This window comes from Bombina bombina, chromosome 11 (assembly GCF_027579735.1).
Source record: "Bombina bombina isolate aBomBom1 chromosome 11, aBomBom1.pri, whole genome shotgun sequence".
In the NCBI taxonomy this organism is placed as follows: domain Eukaryota; kingdom Metazoa; phylum Chordata; class Amphibia; order Anura; family Bombinatoridae; genus Bombina; species Bombina bombina.
Window position 1 is genome coordinate 118,958,196 of NC_069509.1, and position 18,384 is coordinate 118,976,579.

An 18,384-nucleotide genomic window follows, 5' to 3' on the forward strand; every position below is an offset into this window, starting at 1 on the left:
GTCACTCTCCACCCCCGCGTCAACGAAGACCATAAGGGGTACTGGAGGGCAGAACCCGAAGGGTAAATTCCTGTCAATAAGACAAAACAGCATCCAAGATCCACCCTGGTGTCTACACCAGCAACTCCGGTCTAGATCTAATTCTGAGGATCGAAAAGACACGAGGAAAGTCCAAAAGGTCTATTAGCAGGCAAAGGTAAGAAACCCATAAAAGCCAAGACCCGGGAACTACTGCTAAAACTGTAAGCAGGATACTGCCACCGTAACCCCCAGACCCCAGGAAGGAAACCTAGGATCAAAACGAGGTTTACTGTAAGATACAGTTCCTAAGAACCGGATTTGCTCAAAAAGGATGAACCAGGAAAGACATCCTTCTTCCTAACAAAAGGAAGGGAGAACCTTAGATTCTCCAATGAAAAGAAGAAGTAATAAGCTCTGCATAAAAATCATAGAACCCAAGTAGGACGGAAAGACCATCCCCCTATTAGGGCATGCACCCACAGTGGAGGAAAATATTCCCATAGTGAGATAGATACTGGGACAATGACTCCAAAGGTCACTTGAAAAACTTCCCTTTCTCTGAGAAGGCAATTGCCCAGAAAGAAGCCTAGTTCCAGCCTCTAGGACCCCTAGATCCATATGATCTGGTATCAAGCACCCACCCCTGATAATACCTAAACAGGTCCAGCCTGTTAACTAGGATAGATGGGCCTGCTGTACCTGGACCGGAAATCTAGAAAAAAACTCCTTCTCTTGTATAGAAAGAAGGAGCAAATCCAACTAGTATCCACAACAGGTCCTGCCTGTCATCTAGGATACAACGTAACTGCCGGAACGAGCAAAGGTGAAAACGAATCTTCTTAAGTTCCAGCAAAGCTAGAACAACTGAATAATCAAATTAAAGAAATTAAGCCCCGAGGCTTAAAATTTTTTCCTCGAAATCATCGGGGGAACTATCACCCCGAACAAAAATCTATAATCTTCCACCGCAAGTCTCCAACAATCTCGACCATCAAAGTCGATAGTACCAAAAAATCCCATGTGACGAAACGTCATTCTAAGAAGAGTTTCTATAACAACCCAGAGCTCTAAAAAACAAAACTATCCGAAACGGAATAGCAAAGTAAAAGAAAACAGGCAAACGTGTGCAAACAAAAACAGGTCCTGCCTGTCATACGACACAATCTCCATAATGCTCGGAAATGGGATTCTAAATAAACAATAAAACAAAAAGTAAAACAAGACGACAAGGAATAGGATCCCATCCTCCCCTCATCTAGTTAAGATCGTTATCAGATTTAGAGGACTGAGATTCAACTAACGGATCAGTACTGGGAACCTCTAACATCGCCAAAACCTCTCCCAGGAGTAAACGCAGGCATGCCAATCTAAATGCTAAGCCCTCCGCAGTCGGAGGCCCAAGTCAGCAGACTCCGACCCTGGAGGTTCTCCCTCTGAAGCCTCAGAGGGAACCGCATCCCCAGAGGACTGATCGGACACAGTCGTTATTTTACACAAATGTCCTTGGGCAGGAGAGCCTGCGTTACCCCTTCGCTTACACATAGCAGGAATAGGTAACATCGCTAAGGCCGTAGAGATGGCCATGCAGAACTGTGTAGTAACCTTACAGGCGAAGGAGGATTGGAACTCGGGAAAACTGCATATGTAAGAACAGAATCTAGGGAACACACCTCACTGGACGAAGAATCCTCAGAGGCGGATGGCTCAGTGGTCTCTAACATCTCAATGTTGGTTGATGAGAACACCCTATTGCGGCATACGGAACATAATTGAGAGGGCTGGATTACCTGGGCATCCTCACAATATACACAGGTATCAAATTATGTATAGGAGGGATCCCCCTCTAAAATATCAGAATCCTTCATAACTCGTCTATATCAAACGATAGAAAAGGAAAAAAACAACTGGCACCTTATACCCCCAATGGCTGAGGCACTCATCACCACCTATGACCCAGACAGATAGAGAAGATGCTCCTCTCCGCAGACACCCGGTCAGGAATCGGAAGCGTGAAGAAAAAAAAACGTGACCACTCCCGGTCACATGGTGCTCATTCAGGACCTGGCTCTGCTAAGGAAAAAGCGTGCCATCTTAATATAAAGAGACTGCGCAGCTCTCAAAATGAAAATAACCTATACGTTCCGTATCAGCCAAAGAGCCCAAAAGTTCTTACACATAAGCAGTCGAAATCGCATAACAAATATGATTAAAAACCCCCACTGTTCAATAATCCCCCTCAGTAGATATTAACCCTTTATTCCATAAAGATAAAGTAGTCCAACTGTGACCCTGTATTCTATCGTTAACATGTGTTTAAAATAATGAAACGATCTTACCGGAATCTATGCAGTGGAACAGTGACACGGTCCTTCAAGTTTGACAGATTGTAGCAGCACTTCTGACATGGACTTGAGTGAAGAAAGCAGGCAGCGAAACTCGTCAATGCTGATTGCTTAAGGAGCTGTTAATATGAGTCTGGATGGATTTGCAGAAAGACTCTCGCTGCATCCCCAGACTCTAACTTTCATCAATGCTCTCACGTAGAGGCTGACAAGACTACTTAAAACTCCAGTTCCATCTCGTAGGGCAGATACCCTTCCTAAGGAGCTACTCCGAGATCTGACACTTCTCTGCCAAACTCCTGTGACGAAAGGCAAAGAATGACTGGGGATGAGGGAAGTGGGGGAGGTATTTAAGCCTTTTGGCTGGGGTGTCTTTGCCTCCTCCTGGTGGCCAGGTTCTGTATGCCCACAAGTAAGGAATGAAGCTTTGGGCTCTCCTCATATTAAGAAGGAAACATATTTATATTTATACAATATTCATATATTCAAGTGTTTAACTATGTATTTACTGTAAATATTTCACATTCCAATGCTCTTCAGACAAGCAAATATGTTCTAAGTATTTATAAATAGATATAATATATATATATATATATATATATATATATATATATATATATATATGTATGTATAAATCTACACCTATATATAATCATGTATATGTATATGTATATGAATATATATATATATATATATATATATATATATATATATATATATATATATATATATATATATTCTTTCAACTAAGAATATACCAACAGAACAAAGCAAATTTGATGATAAAAGTGATTTGGAAAGTGTTTAAAATAGCATGTCCTATCTGAATCATGAAAATTTAGTTTTTACTTGAATTTAGCTACTTGAGTTTACAAGTCAAGTAAGTACCTTCTTTCTTTTGCTCCTGGACCTGTGAGAATTTCAGGAGGCTTAGCAAAATTCAGTAAGAGACCCGAAAGATGATTAATAAAATAGATCACAAAATAAACTCAAGTCCTTCTATAGGACTTAATACTTGAAACAGAAACAGGGAACCTTATTTTAGGTAACTTTTTTTGAAGATTTCAATAGCTTGTTTCAATATGGTCCTTTTATAAGGTCCAGGGCTATGGAATTTTGCGTCACCGTACAAATAAATAATAATAATTTATCTCATATGTTAATTAATGTGTTCTGCATTTATGTAGTCTTTGAAGGGGATTTATCTTTTCTTAAAATCTGCATTAAAAGGTTAATTTACCTCTAGTCACTCTCACCTAGATTACGAGTTTTGCGTTACGGCTTTTAACGCTTAAAAAAATGGCAATTTCAGCGTAATAGGCAGGAACGCATATTACGAGTTGTGTCGGTATAGCTATACCGCAAGCATTTTAGCCTGTTACACAACGTCAATCCCGCACTAAAAAAAATAACATTTTTGCGTGGGATTTCCATAGCGCCGTTATTACAGGCTAAAATGCTTGCATTACAGCCTATATCAACACAATCCATACCGCCATCTGAGAGCAGTAGTTATGGATTTTGTGTAACAAAAATGTTTCACAAAACTCATAACTAAAGTGTTACAAAGTACACTAACATCCATAAACCGCTGCCCTCCTGCATCGCAAACACTATATTAAACCTATTAACCCCTAATCTGCCGCCCACCCACATCGCGAGGATTTCAGTAGCTCTCATTCTATTGGCTGTTTTGAACAGCCAATAGGATTTCAGAAGCTCTCATCCTACTGGCTGATTTGAATTTGAAGAATCAAATCAGTCAATAGGAATGCAAGGTACGCCATTTTCAAATGGCTACCTTGCATTCAACTTCAGTTTACGGCGGCAACTGTATTAAAAGGACGCTCTGCGCAGGATGGCATCAGCTTCTAGGATGGCTCCGCTCCTCGCCGCCGGGATGAAGATAGAAGACGCCCCCAGGATAGATGAAGACCTCGCCGCCTGGATGAAGACCTCGCCGCCTTGATGTCCGGACTTCAGAAACCGCGAGTAGATCTTCTGAGTTTAGTGTTAGGTTATTTTTAATTTTTTTGGATAGTTTTTTTTTTAGATTAGGGGTTGGGCTTTAAAAAAGAGCTGACTGCCCTTTTAAGGGCACTACTCATACAAATGCCCCTTTAGGGTAGCTTAGGTTATTTTTAGAGTAAGTTTTTTTTATTTTGGGGGGTTGGTTGGGTGGTGGGTTTTACTGTTGGGGGGACTTTGTTTTTTTTTTTTAAAGGTAAAAGAGCTGATTTCTTTAGGGCAATGCCCTACAAAAGGCCCTGTTAAGGGCTAATGGTAGTTTATTGTAGGGTAGGGGGTGTTTTTATTTTGGGGCTTTTTTATTTTTATAGGGCTTTTAGATTAGCTGTAATTGTTTTTATTTTTGATAATTTAGTTTATTATTTTTTGTAATCTTAGTGTTTTTTATTTTTCGTGATTTTAGTGTTTATTATTTTTGGTAAACTTAGATTATTTAAATTTTTCGTAGGATTTGTTTTTTTGTAGTTGTAATTTAGATTTTTTTAATTTTTTTTGTAGTGTTAGGTTTTTTTAAATTTGTAATTTAGATATTTTAATTGGCAGTATTTTTTTCATTTTATTAGAATAGTTATGTTAGGTTAATTTATAGTTTAATGTTAGGTTTATTTTTATTTTACAGGTAAGTTTTTATTTATTTAAATAGAGTTATATTGTAATTTTAATTTAAATTAAGGGGGGTGTTAGGTTGAGGTTTTTTTGGTTTAATTTAGTGTTTTGCGATGTGGGGGGCTGGCGGTTTAGAGGTTAATAGGTTTATTTAGTGGCGAGATGTGGGAGGCCGGAGGTTTTGTTTAATAATTTATTTAGTGGCGGAGATGTCGGGGGTGGAAGATTAGGGGTTAATAACTTTATTATAGTGGCGGCGATGTCGGGGTCGGCAGATTAGGGATGTTTAGACTTGGGGTATATGTTAGGGTTTAAATGTAACTTTCTTTTCCCCATAGACATCAATGTGGGTTGCGTTACGGCGATCGCCATTCCACACTTCAGGTGTTAGGTTTTTTTTCTTACACTCTCTCCCCATTGATGTCTATGGGGAAAAGCGTGCATGAGCACGTATTCTCAGCCCTTGGCTTTTGTGCGGTATGGAGCTTAACGCCACCATATGGCATGCACAAAGAGGCTTTTCAGTAACTCGTAATGGCAGCACTATGGAGGGTAAAATAACGCAACTTTTGTTGCGTTCATTTCGCACCCTGTTTATCGCAAAACTCGTAATCTATGTGTATTTTTTATGCCCCTCTTTAAAATCAAAACATTTTGAGTAAGAAAATATTTTTTATCCCAAATGTGTTTAATTTTACATGTAAGGGATATATACTCCTGTTTCCCTCACATTTGTATACTGAATGCTATAAAAGAAGCCCAAACCCCATAGAGAAATACCCATACGATTCTCATGAATGCCTAAAACCTTGCCCATAGCACCCATAAGCAAGAGCACACCCATGTGAGTGCCCTGCCAAGACTAGAGCTTACCACTCTCAGTCCTTAGCTTCCTGGGCCCAAAACAAAAGGAGAAATGTTAAAGGGATACTAAACCCATTTTTTTTCTTTTATGATTCAGATAGAGCATAACATTTTAAGCAACTTTCTAATTTACTCCTATTATAATTTTTTTGTTATTTTGGTATCTTTATTTTTAATTAGGAATAAAAGCTTAGGAGCTGGCCCATTTTAGGTTCAGCACCTGGGTACTGATTGCTGATTGGTGGCTAAATGTAGCCTCCAATCAGCAAGTGGTACCCAGGGTGCTGAACAAAAAAATGGACCAGCTCCTAAACGTTCATTTCTGCTTTTGGGAATGAAAACAAAAATGATAATAGGAATAAGTTAGAAAGTTGCTTAAAATTGATTAAAATTGCATGCTCTATCCGAATCATAAAAGAAAAAATTTGAGTTAAGTATCCCTTTATGAGGTATGTAGAAACATTTCATGAACATTTGTTTTTAACATTTCAAACATGTTTACAACTTCAATATCAATTTGGGGAGAGAGATAACTGGAGGGGAGAAGAAGGGACAGGATGTGAAGAGGAGAACAGATCATTAGGCTCAGGTTTTGGAAATGCAGATCTTATAGTGGGAGGAGAGGTTTTTGTAGTGATGACAGAAAATGATGTCGGTCACTGACTAATATGACATTTTCTAACTCATCTGTCTATTGTTAATACATTTAAGAACGGAAAACCGACATTATTAATTTATATAAAAGCAAAGCTTTACACTGCATTGCAAATTTGATTAAAAGCATTTTTTCCAAAATGTGTCAAGCAAGATTTAGCACAGTTTTTTGTGAAAACTCTTACTATGCACACAGCTCACAAGCATATTGCAGTAGGTCACGTGAACTCATGTTTAAAGGGACGTGCAACCCCAAAACTTTCTTTTTTTGATTTAGACTTAGGGGTATATTTATGAATGTGCGAGCGGACATGATACGATGTAGCGTATTATGTCAGCCGCACACCGATAAATGCTGACAGCATACACTGTTGGGATTTATCATTGCACCAGCAGTTCTTGTGAATTGCTGGTGCAATGCTGCCCCCTGCAAATTTGCGGCCAATCGGCCACTAGCAGGGGGTGTTAATCAACCCAATTGTATTCGTTGGGGTTGATTTCTGTCCGTGGCCTCGGAGCAGGCAGACAAGTTATGGAACAGCGGTCTTTAGACTTGTTTCTAGCGAGCCTGAAGGGGCATCAAGCTCCATACGGAACTTGATAAATCGGCCCCAGAGTGTACAATTTTAAAAAAAAGTTTCCAATTTACTTCTATTATCAAATGTGTTTCTTTCCCATGTTATTCTTTGTTGAAAAGAAACCTAGGTAGGCGTCTAGAGCACTTCATGGCAGGAAATTGTGCTGCCATTTAGTGCTTTTGCAAATGGATTACATTGTTGCAAAACTGCTGCCATTCATTGCTCCAGACACGTGAATGCTCCTGAGCTTTTTATAACAGAAGATACCAAAAGAACAAAGTAAATTTAATAACAGAAGTAAACTTGTATTCTTTTTCTGAATCATGAAAGAAAAATATAGGGTTTTATGTCCCTTTAAAGGGATATGAAACCCAAATATTTTCTTTTCTGATTCAGCCAGATTGTACAAATTTAAAAACGGTTCCAATTTACTTCTATTACCAAATTTGCTTCATTCCCATGGTATTCTTTATTGAAGAGATGCCTAGCTAGGTGTCTGGAAAACTACATGAGAGGAAATGGTGTAGAACAACCTCTGTAAGAAACCTGTGAATTAATTTTGCCCACTGTCTTGTTTGTGTTGTTTCAAAGTTTCTCTCTTCTGATTTATTGTTCGTCTCTTTTGTGCAGGGGTGCACCCGGTTTGGTTTATTATACCATGTGCTACTTTCTTCCTGATTGCTGTGGCTTTTATTTTCTTTACATTGTTCAGATCCATAAACAACACTAATGGCCCCCAACTGAAATCTCAAGTGGAGGTGAGTTCATGCTTTTGCAAAATCATAACGATACAAAACAGAGTAATTTGAAAATTCAGTTCACCCTGTACTATATTGAAAACATATTATTAACACATTATTTCATGTTTTCCTATGTGAATTTAATGCATTTTTAAAAATAGAAGGCTATGATTACGGCAACCTGCCGAAACGCGTAAGCCTGTGTGCTGCGCTCTCTCTCCATCCAAGTGGCAAGGCTGTCACATATTTCATCATTTGAATTTTAAAGGATTTTTCAATAAATATATATTTTTACGGAGTGTGGTACTATTCTCTTTCTTTTTGAAATTTTTAAAAATAGACACTCATTTCAAATCTGATGACTGCAACACACTCTAAAAAAGGTGGGACAGTCAACTGTTTACCACTGTGTAACATCACCTTTACTTTTAATTTCACTTATTAAAGAGACACTCAATCAAAATTAAACTTTCATTATTCAGATAGAGCATGCAATTTTAAGCAACTTTACAATTTACTTCCATTAACAAAATGTGCACAGTCTTTTTATATTTAAACTTTTTGAGTCACTAGCTCCTACTGAGCATGTGCAAGAATAAGTGTGTATGCATTTGTGTATGGCTGATTGCTGTCACATGGTACGTGTATGCATTTGTGATTGGCTGATGGCTTTCACGTAGTACAGGGGGAGTGGAAAAAGATATAACTTTTAAAATTGTCATAAAAAAAATATTTTACTCATTTAAAGTTCAGACTAAGACCTCTATTTATCAAGGTCTGTGGGACCTGATCCGGCAGTGCGGATCAGGTCCGACAGACCTTGCTGAATACGGCGAGCAATACGCTCGCCGTATTCAGCATTGCACCAGCAGCTCACAAGAGCTGCTGGTGCAACGCCGCCCCCTGCAGATTCGCGGCCAATAGGCCGCCAGCAGGGGGGTGTCAATCAACCCGATCGTACTCGATCGGGTTGATTTCCGGCGATGTCTGTCCGCCTGCTCAGAGCAGGCGGACAGGTTATGGAGCAGCGGTCTTTGTGATCGCTGCTTCATAACTGCTGTTTCTGGTGAGTCTGCAGGCTCGCCAGAAACACGGGGCATCAAGCTCCATTCGAAGCTTGATAAATATGCCCCTAAGTGCTATTGCATTGTCTTGTAATCTTGCATTTGTTGATTATACAAATCTAGAGTGTTGACTGGTCCTTTAACCGTTTGGGAACTAAAGAGACCAGTTGGTTAAGTTTAGCAAGCAGAATTTTACCTCATTCACCCATTATGCATATATTCAGCTGCAAGATCCGTACAGGGCCTTCGTTGCCTCATTTTGCACTTCATAATGCGCCACACATTCTCAATCGGAGACAGGTCAGAACTGCAGGCAGGCTTATACAACCATGCACTTGTATTTTTTTTTTTTTTTTTAAACTTTTATTTTCAAACCAGCAAAAAAATCGTACAGACAATGTCCGTGTCTAAGACCAGAAACATGAGTCCAGACGTCGGTAATAAAACAAATACATTGACCCAGTCTTTATGTTGATAACTGACACAAAACTGGTGTTATATCATGTTCTGACAATCCTAATACTGGAATTTCTTATTTCCGTTAACTTAAAAGAAAGAAAGAAACAAAAACAAACAGAGAGAGAAGAAAAAAAAAAAAAAAAAAAAACACCCCCCCTCCCCCTTGTTCATCCGAGTTGACTTTATCTTTGCTCTGCCCAATATGGCGGAAGAAGACCTGTAACTATGGCGATATCAAAAAACACAGATTTGCGTAAGGGGTGAATAATCTGTAATTGCGTTGTAAGTGGGCGAGATTTTATAAGGTTTAGCCATTTATTAAAAAAACTTCTAAATTGTTTTTCACTACTTGGGTCTAATTGATATTGTTCTATCGTAATTTGTTCATACATTTTTTGTGCAAACTCTACAATATTCGGTGCTTTAGCTGCTTTCCAATGTAGTAGAATTATATTCCTAGCCACCAGAATGGCCGTATTAATAAAATCTCTATCTTTCTTTCCTTCTTGAGAAGTTGAATTAGATAGGAAAAAGATTGTTTTTGCGAGCAAAACCACTTTTTGATGCGTAAATTTGTTTACCCAGAAGTTAACTCTGTTCCAAAATCTGGCAATCTTTGGGCATGACCAAAAACAGTGTAGGATATCTGCCTTCGGGAATTTGCAATGAAAACAATTACCTGAACACTTTTTATCCCATTTGGCTAAAATTACCGGAGAGATATAGGAAAAATTTAATATTTTGCTATGGGACTCTTTCCACGTTATATTATTACTGCCTGTTAGTAGAATACTTGTTTTAATATCATTCATTTCTGTATCTCGCAGCACTCTCTGCCATTTGGAGAGAATTGACTCCAGGTGTTGTTGACCGTGTTTTAACATGATCATCTTATACCAGCTGGATATTGAATAATATCCATTCTTAAACATTCCAATACCAGATTCGATTATTCCTAAGTCTCGTGCGATGTGTGGGTATTGTGTCCCATGCAGAATATAATGTCTGATTTGGAGATACGCGTAGAAGTGATGTTTTGGGAGATCAAATTCCCTTCTGATTCTTTCAAAGGTTTTCACAATGCCCGTGCTTGGTTGTAGTAGCTGGGCAACATACTTCAGACCCCGCAGACGCCAGCCCTGAAATATACCGGGAGAAAGTCCCGGTACAAATCCAGGGTTACCTGTTATGGGGAGATATTTAGAAAAGGTATAACTTAACCCAAGTTCCCCACAAAATTTTTGCCAAGCTATAATTATATTGTAAGTCACCCTCAAATTACCAATACTGGATGGTAGACTGCTCAACGGCATGTGAAGAATTGCTTTTAACGAAAAAGGTTTAATCATTCCCTCCTCTAAATCAAAGAGGGTGAAATGATTGGCTTCGGTTATCCAGTCTACTGCAATCTTAACCAAGGTAGCCCAATTGGATACTTTGATATTTGGGAGTCCAAACCCTCCTGAATCCTTGTTTTGTTGCAAGAATCGTATAGATAGACGTGGTCTCCCTTTCCCCCATAGCAGACCTGTACATAGTTTATTAAAGAGTTGTACGTCTGAGTTTTTAATTATTATTGGTAGATTTTGCATTATATACAAGAGACGTGGAAACATGAATGTTTTTAATAAAGTAATTTTAGCAGACAAAGAAATTGGGAGCGACTTCCACTTATCTACCATGGACGTGGCTTCCCCAAAAAATTTTGTATAGTTAAGTGCATACCATTTTTTGGGGTTGCCAGACAAATAAATCCCTAAATACTTAATATGATCTACTATCTGAAAAGGAAAATCCCTTAAACTGTCTTTCCTCTTATAAATCCATAAAAGTTCTGATTTGTTTTGATTAACCTTGTAACCAGAAAACAGGCTGAACTCCTTTATTATCCCCAGGAGAGTGGGTATACTATCTTTAGTTTTCGATAAAAATAATAGGAGATCATCCGCATATAACGATAGAGTGAGTTTGGTGTCCCCCAAAGAGATGCCTTCCAGTTCTTGTTTCAAGCGAGTCGCGAGAGGTTCAATTGAAAGATTGAAGAGGAGTGGCGACAGAGAACACCCCTGTCTAGTTCCTCTCGCTAACGTTATTTTTGAAGAAAGTCCCCCATTAATTAATAGATAGGAGCAAGGGTTATTATATAATAGTTTTATAAAATTTAAAAAGCCCCCTGTTAAGCCAAAATACTTTAAGGTAGTAAATAGGTGATTCCATTCTATTGAATCGAAGGCTTTCTCCGCATCAAGCGTCAATAGCGCCAAATCTACTTTGGGAGCCTTACCACCATCTTGCACTCTATTCCAAAAATGATCTATTGTTAACAGTGCTTTGCGTATGTTTTTAGTTACGCTTCTACCTGTCATAAAACCCGTCTGGTCTATATGAATTAGATTATTCATACAGTTTTTCAGTCTGTCTGCCACTATATGAGTAAGAAGTTTGTAATCGTTATTCAATAATGAAATAGGGCGATAGGAGCCTGGGAGCTCTAAATCTTTATCTTTTTTGGGAATAAGGGTCACGACCGATGTGGTAAAGTACAGTGAATCCATTCTATTATTAGTATAGTATTTATTAAATAGTTTTACTAATGTTTCCGGAATATTGTCTATCAGTATTTTGTAGAATTCAGTTGGTAATTGATCTGGCCCGGGGGCTTTATTCATTTTCAATTTCTCTATAGCCGTCACCACTTCTTCTATCAAAATTGGCTGGTTCAGTTCTTGTAATTGCTCCAGAGATACTTTGGGTAAAGTGATTTTGCTCCAAAATGCCTCTTTAGCCCTATCTTCTGTTTTTTGGGCTGAGTAAAGCTCTTGGTAATATTCATATAGAGCCTCCCTGATCTCAAGTGGCGTTGTATGCCTTTTGTTATTCTTGGTTATACATGGGATATTGTCTCTCCCTTTCCCTGCTTTAATGATTTTAGCCAGAAGTTTAGCCGACCTCCCGTGATGACTCTTAAAAAAGGCTTTTGCTTTGAGATCTTCCCTTTGTCCCTTCTGTTTAAGGAAGGTATCCCTCTCAGCTTTAGCTTTCTTATAATTATCCCACGCATTGCCAGAGTGGTTAGCAATGTATGTTTTATATGCATTCCTTACTTGGTTGGTCAATTGGAGGTTTCTAGCAGAGGTTTTTTTCTTCCATTTAATCATGTATGCTCTGATCTTTCCGCGAAGAACCGCCTTCGCTGCTTCCCAAAATATTTCTATTTTGTCTAAGTATCCCCTATTAAACCCTGCATACTCTATCCATGCTTGCTTTAAAAAATTCCTAAATTCATTATCCTGGATAAGATATTTGGGAAAGGAAAAAAAGTTTTGCTCCGCTTGTTTCTTGACCCCTTCCACTTCTAGGCTAATTATAGCGTGGTCTGAGATTACTATATCTTGAATGGTGGGTTTTAGATCTAGCTTAACCATGCTATCTGATATCAAAAAAAGATCGATACGGGAAAAACTCTTATATACTTTAGATTCGCAAGAAAATGCTTTTACATCTGGGTTATTTATTCTCCAGATGTCGTGAAGGTTTAGTTTATTCATAAAATTCCTAAAAACTTTTCTCTCCCTGTTTCTCTCCTGCAGGTTTGTACCTGATTTACTTCTGTCTAGATAAGGGCATATAGTCATGTTGAAGTCTCCTGCTATAATTAGATTTTGATCTATATATGGAAAGAGTTTAATATATAAGCCGTCCCAAAATTTGGTATCTATGACGTTCGGGGCGTATATGTTACACAGTACATATATTAATCCCCTGTATTCTATCTTAACAATGAGAAATCTACCATTTAAATCAAGTTCCTGCGACAAGATCGTATATGTCAATTTTTTAGAAAAAAGGAGGGCCACTCCTCTTTTGCGCGCTGAAACGGGAGTAGCAATTACTTTTCCAACCCATTTACATTGCAATTTAGGGATCTCTTTAATCTTGAGATGTGTTTCTTGTAAAAAAAACACATCAGGATGATGTTGTTTGAGTTGTTTTAAAATAATACTTCTTTTGGGTGGGGAGGTTATTCCCCCCACATTCCAGGAAAGAAAATTCAACATTTATTTGAAGCAACGAACTTTAACATAATGTCGGTGAACAGGAAGGAAAGGGAGAGAAGGAAAAAAAAACAAAAAAAAAAAAAAACACAACAACGCCCCTAAAAAAGAAAAACATCAAAAACCCCATTATGGACATATATGTCTAATATCTGGGTCCTTTTCTTGACCTACCACTCCGTCTAAGTTAGTGATTTTATAAACTCTTTAGCTTTGTGAGGATTATTTAAAGTATAGCTTTCGCCCTTTGCGTTTACAACTATTTTTGCAGGATACAACATTCTTGCCTGAATGCCTTTCTTAAAGAGCATCGAACAATATGGGGCCATCTCTCTCCTTTTAAGTGATGTTTCTACCGAAAAGTCTTGAAACAGCAGGATTTTATCTTGACCATAAATCAAAGCATTGGTTTTCCTGAAGTGACTCATCAGCGTAATCTTGTCTTGAAAACATAAATACTTAACCAAAACTGGCCTGGGTTTAGTAGTACCATCTGTGTTAGAACGTGCCACCCCCAACCTATGGGCTCTTTCAACTATAAATGGCTTCTCAGCATTTTGAATGCCTAGCAATTGGGGTAATACCACTGCAGCAAAATTAACTAAATCTTGTTGTTCAATAGTTTCAGAGAGACCTATAATTCTAACATTATTTCTGCGGGAGCGGTCTTCTAAGTCCTCCAACCGTGAATGTAACGCTTTAATTAGCTCCCCTTGTTTTTGAATAATTGTATCTTGTACCCCAGCTTGGTCTTCCAGATCAGAGACCCTAGATTCTACCTCAGCAAAGCGTGTTGAGAATTGTCTTACTTCTCCAGCCAGATCTGAAATTTCAGCTTTAAGTATATTGAATTGAGGCATAATCAGGTCTGCGATCTGGTTGATCAAGATTTGTTTATCTGCAGTTAAAGAAACTGGAGCTTGAATCTCTAGACTATTCTCCATCTCGCTGCTCTTAGCTTTTTTTTCCCTTTGCTTTGCCGGCATAGCTGGCTATCTATTTTTACCCTGAGTGACAAACCTTTCCATAAAATGCAATCAAGAAATACAGTGTAGTGAAAAAAAAAAAAAAAAAGAAGAAGAGCACCCCGCCGACTCCTCTATAAAACAGTGAAACAACAATCATGTGAAAAAAAAACAAATTGGAAAAAATGTTAAATGTATATGTATGTAAACCTATACACAAACCTATATATATCTATATCTCTACATACATATAAACACATACAGTGATAAGAGTGACTCCCTTAACTTGTGCAATTCCTAATATATTGTGTGTGTGCTGCTGTCAACAACGCAGCACTTCTGAAATAGGTATATAATGTGTCTAAATATCTATCAGTGCTTTAAATTACACATTGATTCTGTGTCATTTTTTTTTCAGTTACAAACTCCTTATTCCTAGTGTAAACAGTCAAAGTGTAGTGCCACCACAACCCTAAATTATTATCGACAGCTATCTATTATTGTTGCAGCTCTACAAGAGGGCAATAAGGGGGGGAGAAAAAAAAGAGAAGAAAAGAAAAAAGGGAGAAAGAGAAGGGGAGAGAACACAATATGCAACAGAAAACCAGGCTTATATATCAAACAAATCCAATCAGATTCAGTCCAAATTTCCCAGACCGTAGTAAAGAAGCCACTTGAACCAGTCTGGTTTTTAGAAATAGTCTATTTAGTTTAGGGGGTCTCCCTGTATCGTCCCAGCTTATCTTGGCATCCTTCTCCTGGGCTTTATCTTCTCCACTTTAACTTCCTTAGGCTCAGTTGCTATCTGCCTAATGCAGAGCCTTATATTCTATTCTCGGAGAGTAATTTAGCCACAGTTATTTTACCAGGACTTAATTCAGCGCTTGTGACCCCACTTCACAAAATCAGCAATTCACAGAAAGCATTTTCTTATTGAATATCTAAGGGGGGTGCATGCCTCTTCCATCAGAAACTTGCCAGCTTCCACAGAATAACGGCTCCAGAGTAATGCTTTAGGTCTGCCCAGGTTTAACCTCTCTCTTTACAAACGCCCGGCCATACAGAGACAGCGCACACCCTTATTAGTTATACATTTCCAAACCAGCACAAAAAAAAAAGAAACAGTTCTGCTCAGGTGAGGCTGCTAATTTCACCGTTTCAGTGGGACTACAATAGTGGGAAACACGCTTTTAAGACAAACTCACCCCGGTTCCAATCTCCGGCTTTCAAACAGTGCAGTAGCAGTTCTCTGCCGGGGCAAGCGTCACTTCAAACTGTTTAGCGCAGTAAGCTTTTGTCCCCTATGTGTCCCACCTCCACTTTTCGCGGAGGCGGCTCCAAGCGTTCACTCACCCGCTCTGCTGGGACTGTTCACGTCGTCTCGCCGGCTGTAGGTAATGCTCTGATTCACATGCACCCCTCCCGGTCTTAGCACCAGAAAAAGCCTGAGACCTCGATCTTTGCTATGTTCCGCTCTGGAACCACCATACTGCTTGTGCAGGTTTCCTTCTAGTCAGATATCGGCATCTCTCTAACCATCTTGCTGGCTCCACCTGCTCTTGGGCTGCCCTCCTTTACCGTCCAGAGTGTCAGCAGTCTCCCCAAAGTGGAGGTCAGTTTATGCACAGGGGTTTTCAGGCCTTAGCGACTTGGCCCACTTCAACAGCTAATGAGCTTCCGACTCGCCACTGTATCTCTTAGCTCAAGTGTGTGATTACTCGGCACAAGAGTCTTGGCGTGGAGGGATAGGATGGCTTGTATTCACCCGCTACTGTCGGGTGCTCTGTTCACAGGTGCTCTGTTCACAGGTGCTTGCACAGGTGTTTGCAAGGCCCCTCCTCAAACGGAAGTCACAACCATGCACTTGTAATCCGGGCAGAATGTGATTTGGCGTGGTCCTGCTGGAAAATGTAGGGACATCCCTTAAAAAGACGTTGTCTGGATGGCAGCATATGTTGCTCCAAAATGTATACATATTTTCTGCATTAATGGTGCCCTCACAGATGTGCAAGTTACCCATGCCATGGGTACAGACACACCCCAATGCCATGACAGATGCTGGCTTTTGGACCTGATGCTGATAACAGCTTGGATGGTCCTTTTACTCTTTGGCCCAGGGAACACAACGGCTGTTTTATCCAAAAGCTATTTGAAATGTTGACTCATTGGACCACAAAACACGATTCCACTGTGCTACTGTCCATCTCAGATTAGAACGAGCCCAGAGAAGTTGGCGGTGCTTCTGGACAGTTTTAATGTATGGCTTCTGCTTTGCATAGTAAAGCCTTAACTTGCATCTGTGGATGCAGCGGCGAATGGTGTTGACTGATAAAGGTTTGCCAAAGTATTGCCGAGCCAATGTTAGGATATCAATTACAGACTCATGACAGTTTTTGAGACAGTGACGTCTGAGTAATCGGAGATCACTCATATTCAGAAGTGGTTTTTGGCCTTGCGCTTTATGCACCGAGATTTGACCAGATACCTTGAATCATTTAATTTTATTGTGAACTGTAGAAGGTGAAATGCCCAAAATCCTACTGATTTGTCTTTGGGGAATGTTGTTCTCAAAGTTTTGGATTATTCGCTGACACATCTGTTGGTAGATTGACGTGCCTCGACCCACTTGCTCTTGAAGGACTAGACCTTTTTTGGAGGTGTCAGGGGTTTTTCCCTGTTGTGTTTGCCATGTGCTGCTGGCAGCCATTTTACTTACCTCTCTTCCTGACTATGGTGCATTGTGGGGGATGCTGTTCATTTCCTGCACTTCTTTTTATGGCCAGACTGGTGTGCATCATCCATGTGAGACAGGATGCAGTCTCAGAATTGTGATGTCATCACTTATTATTTAAAGGGCCTCTGTTCAGTATGCTTTGCCTTTGCGTTGTCTCAGACCTGTTTGTGAGAGTTCCTGTGTATTACCTGGCTGCCTGACGTCCTTCCTGGTTCTTGATCCCTGGCTTGTTCCTGACTCTACTGTTTTCCTTGTTCCTGATTCTGGCTCGTCTGACTATTCGCTTCGGCTCCTGACTCGTCTCGTCTGACTACCAGCTCTGGTTTTGACTCCTGGCTTGTTATTTGACTTGTGGACTTTTTATTATTTTTTGCTATTAATAAAGGTGTGATTATTTTTGCACTTCTCGTCTCAGTCTGATTCCTGGCACCCTGACAGGAGGCTCCTTATATACTATGATTAAATGATTGCGTCATCTGTTTCACATCACCTTCTTATTTCAACTTTCCACATCGTATTAGTGTTGCAGTCATCAGATTTGAAATGAGTGTATATTTTCAAAAATACATTAAATTCACAAAGCAAAACATCAAATAATGGTAAATGACTGAATTGGATTTTCAAATTACTCTTTTTGTTTGTTTTTTTGCATATACCATAATGTCCCAACTTTTTCAGAATTGGGGTTGTATTATCAAATTTGCATCGTTCTTGTGTTATTCTTTGTTGAAGAGATACCTAGGTAGTAGGGATGGGCGAATGTGTCGGAAGTACAATTTGTTGGTCGAAGGAATAGTCATGTGGAGATTTGTTTTGGATGAACAAATGTAGATAAGGATAAAAAAACTTAAAATTGATTAAACTAATGTTATTTCTGATTTTCGAATGTTACATTAGTTTTCATAATTATTTGATCCACATAATGATAATAGTAATAATAATAATTAATATCCACATTCCAAATTTCAAATATAACATTCTATTGAACAAATACTATTCAGAAGTTCAATAGATCATGTGGTAGGGAATTTAGTAAATTGATACATAATAGATACAAATATATCGATTCACGTTTTTCTATTTTGATTATTGCACAATTTGAATATTACATTCTAAGGTAGCATTAGGACCGATATCTGTGGAAGATCACAAAACAAGAGGGCGCCTCCTAGTATAATACTGCGAGTGTAGCCAATATTCTTGAATAGAAAAGGAAATATACTCACAAAACAGGCAGCACCAATGTGCTAATTGGCACAGGCTGAGATCTCTCA

At 39.0% G+C, this 18,384-nt stretch overlaps 1 protein-coding gene across 1 annotated transcript in view; it reads left to right on the top strand.

Annotated features, from left to right (window-relative positions):
* The window catches only part of TMEM130 (transmembrane protein 130), a 108,784-nt gene extending 98,542 nt beyond the window's left edge, over positions 1–10,242 (top strand). Inside the window, exon 5 of the mRNA XM_053694235.1 lies at positions 10,184–10,242. Coding sequence (XP_053550210.1) covers positions 10,184–10,242 — 59 coding nt within the window. The remainder of the gene's footprint in view (positions 1–10,183) is intronic.
* The last annotated feature ends 8,142 nt before the right edge of the window (positions 10,243–18,384 follow it).